The 11360-nt window shown below is 45.7% G+C and overlaps 1 protein-coding gene across 2 annotated transcripts; it reads right to left on the bottom strand.

Moving 5' to 3' along the window:
• Positions 1 to 949: 949 nt before the first annotated feature.
• Positions 950 to 10780, bottom strand: SLC46A2 (solute carrier family 46 member 2). Of its 2 annotated transcripts, XR_015947174.1 has the most exons (5): positions 8407 to 9714; positions 6807 to 6890; positions 3977 to 4133; positions 1672 to 1825; positions 1228 to 1367 (listed from the first exon to the last, which is right to left on the bottom strand). XR_015947174.1 is itself a non-coding variant. In XM_035141250.3 (4 exons), the coding sequence occupies exons 1-4, from the start codon at positions 9449 to 9451 to the stop codon at positions 1768 to 1770; spliced, it is 1344 nt and encodes a 447-aa protein (XP_034997141.3). In that variant the 5' UTR covers positions 9452 to 10780; the 3' UTR covers positions 950 to 1767. The 2 variants fall into 2 exon arrangements, 1 of the variants encoding a protein (XP_034997141.3); XM_035141250.3 differs by having other exon boundaries at positions 950 to 1825; positions 8407 to 10780.
• Between the last annotated feature and the right edge of the window lie 580 nt (positions 10781 to 11360).

Raw genomic sequence — 11360 nt, 5'->3', positions numbered from 1 at the left:
CGTACCAGATGGAGCTGATAGACAGCTGCCCTGGACACAGAATTGACCTGTGCCTCCATGGACAGCTGTGAGTCCAGAATGACTCCCAGGCTGCGCACCTGTTCCTTCAGGGGCACAGTTACCCCGTTTAGGACCAGGGAGTCCTCCACACCTGCCCGCCTCCTGTCCACCACAAACAGTACTTCTGTCTTGTCAGGATTCAACCTCAATCTGCATATAATCTCTCTCTCTCTCTCTCTCTCTCTCTCTCTCTCTCTCTCTCTCTCTCTCTCTCTCTCTCTCTCTCTCTCTCTCTCTCTCTCCCCCCCTCTCTCTCTCTCTGGGATGCAGGTGGTGCTGTGGGTTAAACCACAGAGCCTAGGGCTTGCCGATCAGAAGGTCGGCGGTTCAAATCCCCGTGACAGGGTGAGCTCCCGTTGTTTGGTCCCAGCTCCTGCCCACCTAGCAGTTCAAAACCATGTCAAAGTGCAAGTAGATAAATAGGTAATGTTCCAGCAGGAAGGTAAATGGTGTTTCCGTGTGCTGCTCTGGTTCACCAGAAGTGGCTTAGTTATGCTGGCCACATGACCCAGAAGCTGTCTGCGGACAAATGTCAGCTCTCTCGGCCTATAGAGCAAGATGAGCGCCTCAACCCCAGAGTCATTCGCGACTGGACCTAACGGTCAGGGGTAACCTTTACCTTTATATATATAATAAATCTAGCTTGCTAAAGTGTATTATACTCACTCCTGAGTGGAATTGCTGACTGGCTGGTCCAGCCACTGTTAAGAGGATTATAGAACATTGCTTCTATTCCCCTAGCAAGGAAGTGTGAGCAACTGCTCTCCTCCCTCCTCAGCACCTGTTGTTGTAAGAACACCTGTAAAAATGTGAAGTCGCACATTGAAGCGAAGACATGCACATGAAGAAGCAGAAGTCTGTGGCCCCATAAACATTCCAACTCATACTATGAAAGCTAACAACAACAGTTTTATTATTTATACCCCACCCATCTGACCGGGTGGCCCCAGCCACTCTGGGCATCTTCCATCAAAATATAAAAACGTAATAAAACATCAAACATTTTGAAAAAAACTTCCCTTCATATTCTTCTAAAAGTTGTGCAGTTCTTTATCTCCTTGACATCTGACAAGAGGGTGTTCCACAGGGAGGGCGCCACTGCTGAGAAACCCCTCTGCCTGGGAACTTCACTTCTGGCCATGAGGGAACTGCCAGAAGGACCTCAGAGCTGGATCTCAAATGCTACTGCGACTTCAGTGAGATAGATGAATAGAGCTGGAAGGGGTCATTGGAAGCCATATAGTCTAACCCAATTGCTCAACGCGGGCAATCGAGAGCTAGTGCAGCTTCTGTCCCGCTTCTGTTTGAAGGCCTCTAGTGTGGCATGTTCTGCTCTAGAAAGAGGGTAGCAAGACCCTTGTTGCTTAGGGAGGGGAGAACATTTGCTTTCAGAGCTGGAGTGATGCGGACGAGGGAATTGGCATTAGCGACGGCAACCTTTTTGGGTGGAAGGAGAACCATGCTACAGAGACAATGCCACCTCTCTAGGTGCCAATTGTCTCGCTTGTTGCATCTTGATTTTAACTTGCAGTACCACCCCCTTGAAACGCTACGGAGACCAGTCAGTAGATACTGAACATCTCTCTCCGTGCAGGTAATTGCAAGACGCAGGCCATCTTTCAAGCAGCCCAACTGCTGGGCCCCTCAAGTCATGCTCTTGATTTGTATGTCCGCTTCTGAAATAGGTACGGCCGCTTCCTTCTGCTCTCAGTCCGTTAAAATCTCAAGTGAACCAGATGTTGCCTTTTGCTTCCATGCTATAATACTGCAGCGGAGAGAGAAAGAAGCAAAACACAGGAATTAATGTGTAAAAATCAAAGGGGTAAGTGTGCCTGTTCTTAATCCTAAGAACAGGTTTGAAATGTACAGTTTTTCTGTTTGGAAGTCATATGTTTTTAAAAATTATTGCCCCAAACCAAAGTAGCATAATCAGTGACCAGATGGCTTATAAAATAGAAAGTATTAGGGAGAAGTGGGACCTGCAACAAGGTCACACTCACATTATACATTTAAAGCACTAGGATGATACTTTTGCTGTAGTTTGTTAAGGGTGCTGAGAGTTTTCAGGTAACCTCGATTCTCACAGAGCTACAGTTCCCAGAGTGGTTCAAATCAACCCCTCTCCCCAGGGATTGTAGCTTTGTGAAAGGAACTGGACTACCTAACAACCCTCAGCATTTTTTATTTTGGTACTTCTGCAAACCTTTCCCTTATATGTGTGGATAATGCTCTCCAGCTCACAAGAGTCTGCTGTGGAGGATGAGTTTAACTTGGCAAAGGTGGCTGAGAAAAGGGTAGCAGGTGTCTCCATCTGCTGGCAGATTGAGAAGTAACACCTTGTATGCAGCCGGTTGCCTTAGCTGTGTGCATGAGCAAGAATCGCCTCCAAGAGGTCACACATGCATAGGCCGGCTGCAAATAAATAAATGTGTGTGGGATCAATAGATCGTCTAGTCAGTGCAACCCTTTGCCAGTGTAGGAACTCCACTGCTACGGCATGACTTCTAGGTTAGCCATGCAACCCATGCTTTGAAAAAAGCTTTTCACTTTTGTGGACTTCCTTGCAAAACTGTACGGTGGTACCTTGGTTCTCAAACGGCTCAGTTGCCCAACAAATCGGCTCCCAAACACCGCAAACCCGGAAGTAGGTGTTCCGGTTTGCAGACGTTTTTTGGAAACTGAACGTCCGACGTGGCTTCCGCTTGAGTGCAGGAAGCTCCTGCAGCCAATCGGAAGCGGCGCCTTGATTTTCAAATGGTTTTGGAAGTTGAACACACTTCTGGAACGGATTAAATTTGAGAACCAAGGGACACAGGTTGATGGAGAGTCTGCCAAATTTCAAGAGTAGCCAGCTATACAGGGGAAATGCTCGCAATTTGGCAATTTGCCCAGCCATTACCACCTTCTAGAACTCACAAAGGTGTTTGGGAAAGCAACATGCTACTACTACTGCTAATAATAATAATAATAATAATAATAATAATAATACCACACCCATCTGACTGGGTCACCCCAGCCACTCTGGGTGGCTTCCAACAAATAGAAAAACATAATAAAACATCAAATATTAAAAGCTTCCCCATATAGGGCTGCCTTCACATGTCTTCTAATGGCTGTATAGTTACTTAACTCCTTGACATCTGATGGGAGGGCGTTCTACAGGGTGGGTGCCACCACTGAGAAGGCCCTCTGCCAGAATGATGGGGGTGGAGACGCCCCTTTAGGTATAAGGGGCCAAGGCTGGGGCTTTAAAGGCCAGCACCAACACTTTGAATTGTGCTCAGAAACGTGCTGGGAGCCAATCACAACAGTCTTATACTGTGTGTGCCCCTCTCAATATCACTTCTGATAAAAGAATATTTCAAAGAAGACTGGAAACCTTTTCTAGTCTTTATAAAAAGTTATTTCCCATACACGAAGGGCACAGCAGGGTTTGAAATGTAAGAAAATAGCAGGACGTATTAAGAAACATGTTCGAGAGGATGAAATTCGATAAAACAGAAACTTAAAACACAATTGTATGCAATTTGGGTTATGAACATGGATGTTGGGTGAGCGGCGAGTCACTAGTTTTGTTGAATTGGAATATAATTGTTGAGTAACAAATGTAACTCTCTATATGTAAAAAATAAAAAAATAAAATATTATAAAAGAGAACTAATCACTTCTAAAACAGGCAAAACTAATTGTTTTGAAAACAGCAAGCCAACCGAAAGATACCAATTACACACAGAAACACAAAGTAGACCTAGAATAATAAACAGGAGCTAAAAGTTCAATAAAACCCCTGATCAAATAAAATAGTTATTATGAGCCACACACAGATACAGAAATGATCCTCTTGAAAGGGCAGGCTCTCAGAATAGCAGAATAGCAGGCTCTCAGAATAGCAGGCTCTCAGATTTGCCTTGCTTACCTGATAGGGATGAGGCTCAGGCATCCTATACCACATGACAACAGGAAGCAGAACCCGCTGAACCACTCCAAGGTGTTTTGGTAGATCTTGTTATAGACAGTTGATGTCACAACACCGGTGATCACCAGTGAAAGCTGCAGCAAGACAAACACCTTTCCTAGAAACAAGAGTGGGAGTGGAACACAATGAAATAACAATGAAATAACACTCAAATACTACGTTAAACAGTGTTGCTTTTTATTCATCACTTTCCGAGCTTTCTAAATTTTTAAAAGGTGGCCAAGGTGGAGCTATATCACGCTGAAAGTGAGCTAAAGAGCCCCTGAGTAATTAAGGGCTTTTTAAAATCGCATCTCTTTTGGCTTCTGAAAAGTGAGCTGATAAATAATAAACAGCTTATTTCTGCTACCTGGCAGCAGATGGGAGCCCAGAATTTATTGCAGCCCAAAAAGAAGTGACTGTAAAAGAAACCTGGGCACAGTACCGTTATAGGGTTTTGGGGGGGGGCTTAAATCCTAAAAATTGATAAATGGTAGAATTTTAATTAATTGGGGTATAGATGAAAGTAGAAGCTGCAGAACTGTGCCAGACAAGGAATCCCTGGGCTGGATTATGCAAACCAGCCTGGCTGGCCTAGCAAACAGCAAATCTCTTATCATGATAAAAAGGGGTCGATGGACCACCTGAGAGGAATCCTTTGGCCTGGAGAGACAGGTGTTGCCAAGGCTGTTTGTTTGAGGTGGCAGGAAAAGAGAATTTTTGAACAAGGTGTTCTGGGAAGAAGAGAGAGAGAAGAGACTGGGATCCATCTTGGGCAGGCTGGCTGCACTGCTGTGGGGGGCATGCTCCTCTTGAAATGACCATGCTGTAAGACCTGGAACCCATCCATGCAGATTGAAGGTGTAAATAGGTGAACAGGTCATTATATATATATATATATATATATAAAGCTACGACAGTCTCCACCATGTCTTAATTCTTAATTCTCCAAAGGAACATAGACCTGGGGTGAGTGCCTGGAACCCTCTGGGATCTTGCTATTGTTTAGGAGAGAGTGGAGATGGCACCCAACTTCTGTAGCAATACATTTGCTAGTACGTAGTGCTACTTAGAATCATAGAGTTGGAAGAGACCACAAGGGCCATCCAGTCCAACCCCCTGCCAAGCAGGAAACACCATCAAAGCATTCCTGACAGAAGGCTGTCAAGCCTCCGCTTAAAGACCTCCAAAGAAGGAGACTCCACCACACTCCTTGGCAGCAAATTCCACTGTCAAACAGCTCTTACTGTCAGGAAGTTCTTCCTAATGTTTAGGTGGAATCTTCTTTCTTGTAGCTTGATCCATTGCTCCATGTCCGCTTCTCTGGAGCAGCAGAAAACAATATTTCTCCCTCCTCCATATGACATCCTTTCATATATTTGAACATGGCTATCATATCACCCCTTAACCTTCTCTTCTCCAGGCTAAACATACCCAGCTCCCTAAGCCGTTCCTCATAAGGCATTGTTTCCAGGCCTTTGACCGTTTTGGATGCCCTCCTCTTGACACGTTCCAGCTTCTCAGTATCCTTCTTGAACTGTGGTGCCCAGAACTGGACACAGTATTCCAGGTGAGGTCTGACCAGATAGTGGTACTATTACTTCCCTTGATCTAGATACTATACTCCTATTGATGCAGCCCAGAATTGCATTGGCTTTTTTAGCTGCTGCGTCACACTGTTGACTCATGTCAAGTTTGTGGTCTACGAAGACTCCTAGATCCTTTTCACATGTACTGCTCTCAAGCCAGACTCTGGCTGTTACAGTCTCCCATCCTGTATTTGTGCCTTTCATTATTATTTTTTGCCGAAGTGTAGTACTTTACATTTCTCTCTGTTAAAATTCATCTTGTTTGCTTTGGCCCAGTTGTCTAATCTGTTAAGGTCATTTTGAAGTATGATCCTGTCCTCTGGGGTATTAGCCACCCCTCCCAATTTGGTGTCATCTGCAAACTTGCTCAGGATGCCCTCAAGCCCATCATCCAAGGCATTGATAAAGATGTTGATTAAGACTGGGCCCAAGACAGAACCCTGTGGCACCCTTATTAGGGGAGGGGAGAGACTCTGTGTTGGGCAGCAGGAAATGGATTTTGTAACCCAAGAAAATCTTTAATAAAACCATTTTTTTAAAGGAACCAAGCCTGGCTTTAGCATCTAGTACCATCAGGCAGATGGGACCCAGGTGGCGCTGTGGTTAAACCACTGAGCCTAGGGCTTGCTGATCAGAAGGTCGGCGGTTCGAATCCCTGTGACGGGGTGAGCTCCCGTTGTTCGGTCCCAGCTCCTGCCAACCTAGCAGTTCGAAAGCACGTCAAAATGCAAGTAGATAAATAGGAACCGCTATAGCGGGAAGGTAAACGGTGTTTCCATGTGCTGCTCTGGTTTGCCAGAAGCGGCTTTGTCATGCTGGCCACATGACCTGGAAGCTATACGCCGGCTCCCTCGGCCAATAATGCGAGATGAGCGCGCAACCCCAGAGTCGGTCACGACTGGACCTAATGGTCAGGGGTCCTTTACCTTTTACCTTACCATCAGGCAGCTTGCTGAGAGACCATTAATTCAGTCTGTTCTAAGTTAGATGCCTGCACCATTAGGTTAATCTATTGATCACCCATGTCATGTGCGATGATGATAGTTGAAAGATAGAGGCGAGGGAATCTATCCTTCTTAGATCCACTACACAAAATGATAGAAATGTGTCTATCTTCATAGCCTTATTCCGAATGAAATAAGTATTTATTCATTTTTTGCATTTAAACTAACAATGCGAAGATGTTCAAAGCAGCAACTTACCATAGGAAGTTCCTTCTATGTGTTTCGACAGCAAAGATCTGATGGTCGGCAAGGGAATGAGGGCAAACAGCATCACACCACGGGCTGGAGCAGAAGAGAATGGAATGGAGAGGGTTCATGTAATCATCAGACAAAACTTCCAGTGCCTAGCGATTGAAGTAGTGTACTAGCTAAAGCTTAAAAAGCACAAGCTAGAAGCTTAATGACCCCTAGGGCTGAATCTTGGAATTGTAAAGTTGGAAGGGACCACAAGGGTCATCTAGTCCAACCCCCTGCAATGCAGGAATCTTTTGCCCAACGTGGGGCTCAAACCCATGTCCCTGAGATCATGCAGAAGATTGTGCTGTAAGATCTTTTCCGTCAGGTAAGCGCTCTGGGAATCTTGCAAACATAAACTTTCTACCAGGAAATGTCTTCTAACTCTGCTCTGCTTCCCGCATTTGGAACAATAGCCTATTGTTGACTGCAGTCCGGCAAACAGCTGGCACCCTCCAGATGTTTGGATTAATGCTCCCACCAGCTTGAGCAAGCATGACTGGTAGTAGTCAGGGGTAATGCGAGTTGTCGTTCAAAACAGCTGGAAAGCACCAGGTCAGGAAAAGCAGCTATACATAGTCCCAGCACATGTGCAAAAATGGAACAATACAGGTTGAACTGGAACGGGAAGGACAAGGAAGTGCCTTTTAGCATTGAGCAACGTTTCTGAGGAAGGTATTAATAGCTTTCTGCCAACGTAGTGCGGAATACCAGAACGAGAGTGCATGGTTTGTGGTTGCTATGTGATACCCTTTGGAAACAGGTTTGGCTTAGCTACACCCACATGTTTTGCTCTGAGATCTTCAGAGAGAGACACAACAAGCAAGGATATTTTTTTTGCCACCAAGGCTGGCGATGCCCATTATCAGTGCAGCCTGTCACCTGCGCTACATCACAACTTCCTGCATGCATCAAATGATTGCAACCTGTACTCTTTCTCTCTTCACTTTCCCATTATATTCTTTTATATTCTTATTACTTTTTGCTCAATGTCGGCAAAAATCCGGAGTTTGCTCCCCAACATGCAATCTGAACTGGGAAACACTTCCGTGTTGTGAACTGTCCTGAGATCTACGGGTGGTAGGGCGGTATACAAATTTAATAAATAATACGGATATATATTTTATCGCCTTATTCTGCTGCATACGGCAGTTAATGCTGCACTTCCCCACGATGCAGGACAGAACTGGATGCAGAATCTGGCATCATGGCAACCTTAGCTTTAGAGTTACTAGCCCTCATGATTACTAAAGGCATGTTTGGAATTGTACGGCTAATGCCTGGTGGAATCTCAAAAGCGAGAGGGATGGGTGGGCAAGACTGCCAATGAGCTGGTGGTGATGCTCTGAGGGTCTGCACAGCTCCTTTGTCAAGCCTAGAAGAAGCGTGCAATATACTATTGTGTGAATCTCTAAAATTTATAAAAGTCTCAGAACTCGAGGTTTTATCAATGCAGAATCTGACTTGCTTGGGTCGGTGCCCAAAGAGGATCCTGGGTACCTCATGTAAGCCACATGAGAATAGAAGCGCAATAGACCCACTGAGTTAGGATGGCTCTACTCACCAATGTAAAACAGGTACGTCCATCGCACAAAGGCCATGATGAGGATGCCGGCTGAGAAAGACACGATCCCCATCATAATCATGGTGGTGTCTCTGAAAACCCTGGAGAACATAAAAACTCCTAGGAAGCTGGTGATAAAGATCAGAAAGCCAGCAGCGTTGGCATAGCCAATATATACCGGCCCCCAGCTCAGGGGCTCCTTCAAGAGAAAAAGTGGCAGCACATCCATGGCTCCCGCCACAGTTGAGTCATACATTATGGCAGCCACAAAAAGCATGGCAATGATGAGCTTGGAAGGTATCATAGAGGAGCAACTCTCGTGGAAGTGAGGCTCTCCGTCATCATCCTCAGCCAGCTTGATGTCAGGATGGTTTGGCTCTGCAGAAGCAAGAGGACAAGACCTTGCAGGCTTGGGGACCCTGAGGACAAAGAGGCTGTAGAGGAGGCAGAAAGCGTATAAGGCAACGCTGCAAGAAACCAGGACTGCGCCGTGGCGGTAGCTGAGGTGGAAGCTGACAAAGAGGTGCCCAGAAGCAATGCTCCCCACGAAGCCAGCTATGCCGTAGATGAGCTCGACGATGATAAGGCGAAGTGATCGCCTGCTCTCGGAGGAGCCCTTAGACACCAGAGCCATGACGCTGGCCCAGTATGTGGTGAAGCCTCCAGACAGCCCGTGCAACACAGCAGCCCCATACATCACCTCAATGGGCCACATCCGCAGGATGAGGAGGAGCAGCAGGATCCGGGAGAGCAAATAGCCCAGGAGAGGCACGCAGATGGAGATCTTCCTGCTCTTCAGGTCGCCCAGCTTAGCCAGGCCGTAAGCCGACAGCAGCGGCGTCAAGCCGTCGAGAAGCTTGTAGATAATGAAGAAGTTGGAGATGGCTTTCTGCTGAGAATTCTCGTTGGCTTGCGCCGAGGAGTTGGTGTGGTTGTAGTAGTTCTTCACCACTAGCAGCAGCCCGGTGTCGTAGAAAGAGCTTGCAAGCTGAGCCCCGGCAACGACAGGCTCAATCCAGGTCCTCATCTCCATCCCACCAAGCATGGTCACGGGAAGCTTCTGCTTGTTGATCCCTTTGGTTGGGGCAGAAAAAGAAGGCTGGGAGCCAGTTCAGGGTTTCTGGTTTTGGTTATGAAAGCAAGACTCCTTATATTCGCTTCAGAGGCAGAGGGCTGTTCAGGAGTCAGGGCAGAGACTGCTTTTAGGATAGCTCAGTCCACACAGGCAAGCACTCACCTCTCTCTCTCTCTCTCTCTCTCTCTCTCTCTCTCTCTCTCTCTCTCTCTCTCTCTCTCTCTCTCTGTTTGGAGTCCGCCTACACTCTCTTACTCTTCCTGGTGTGGCTTCATGAGGTCACATGGTCCTCCTGCCTGGGGAATTTTCCCTTCTCAGGGGAAGTGAAAGCAGTTTGGTCAGTTTCTTTTCAGCCAAAAAGTCATGGGTGTAGTCAAGGGGGGGGGTAGGCAGGGGCCAGCTTCCACCTCCCTAGATCAAGTAAAACAATAGAAAAACTAACTGACCAAGCACGTCAGTTTTGCCCCCCCTAACAAAGTCCTGTCACACACACCACCCAACCATGGCACTTTCCCTAGAATGTAGCTCCTGGACTGTGTGTATGTTTGAGGGTACTGGGTGACAGGGTAGGATTACAAGCCCTTTGGAAACACACACACACACACACACACACACACACACACACACACACGGATGGGAAAAATAGATAATGACAGGAACAGATACCCTTTCTCTAATAGTTCCCAAAGCAGGCTTGTACCAGCATAGTTGAGAGGCAAGTGAAAGGGACAATTAGAAAGAGGGAGAGGCAGGGAGAGAACAAGGTGGAGTGAATATTGGCATTTGTCAAGACATCAATTAATATTAGGCAGGTTCCTTTGCTGTGTTGTTTTCAATGTCTCCTGAAGTTTTTTGTTTGTTGTTTGCTTAGGCAAACCTACCCAAATGTATATTTCACCCATGTTGTTTCCCCCCCAATGGATATTTAAATTTTTTTTTTAATCTATGCCATTCTAAATTGTTATTGATATTAATGTTGTATTTTTAGTTTTATGATTTATGTGGATTTATTTATTGTTTATGACTTCTGTTATGTTTGTAATTATGTAAATCTTGAATAAAACTGTATTAAAAAGAGAGAGTTTGGTTTTGTGGTAGAAGTGACAGGCTTGCATTCCAGAAAGAAACCCAGTGTTCTCTCGGCCTCCCCATGCTGACTCTTAACCATTTTGGTAATAAAATAAAAATAAAAATAAATTGCTTGTTGTTTTATTTATAATAAAAATGACATTTTTTAAAAAATTGCAAGCGGCACCAGGTATTTGGGTGACACCTGTCTATCAGCCTTGCAGGGCACCTGGTTTCTGCTACAGTCTTGTGGAGTGCAAAATAATATTTGGACAGAACACAGGGGTGCATCTTCCAAAATAGCCACTCTCCTCTAAGATCCTTACATAATAACTACTTTGGCAAGGATCAAACAGCCCAATCCCTTGGGCTTTCCGTAGCAAAGAGTTAACTGTGCTTCCATACCTACTGTGTAGCAAAATAGCCCTCAAACATCCTCCATGCACATCAATTGTCTCATTAAAAAGAAGAAGAAAACAACACTGCCCCTTATTTTCCCTCTCTTCTTTTCTGGATCAATAGCTGTCTTTGCTGCACAGTCTGATGATCAATTGCTGCTCTCAGCCCATTTATCTTGTCTGTCCTAGAAGCAACCCCTCCAACCTGGCTCCATAAACACGGGAAAGAACCTCTTGGGGTGAGTAAATTGCACAACGGAGAAGCGCCTTTACCAATCAACCTCATTCGGTTTTGCAAATAGGGCAAAGGCGTGGGACTAGAGGGAGGCCCCGGCATATATACTTGGGAGACCAGCAATTCCCAAACTGTTTCCAGATATAGGGATCACAGTGAGCTGTAACATACCTGAAGG

This window comes from Zootoca vivipara, chromosome 15 (assembly GCF_965207765.1).
Source record: "Zootoca vivipara chromosome 15, rZooViv2.hap1.1, whole genome shotgun sequence".
Lineage (NCBI taxonomy): Eukaryota > Metazoa > Chordata > Lepidosauria > Squamata > Lacertidae > Zootoca > Zootoca vivipara.
This window is presented reverse-complemented; position numbering and strand designations above follow the sequence as displayed.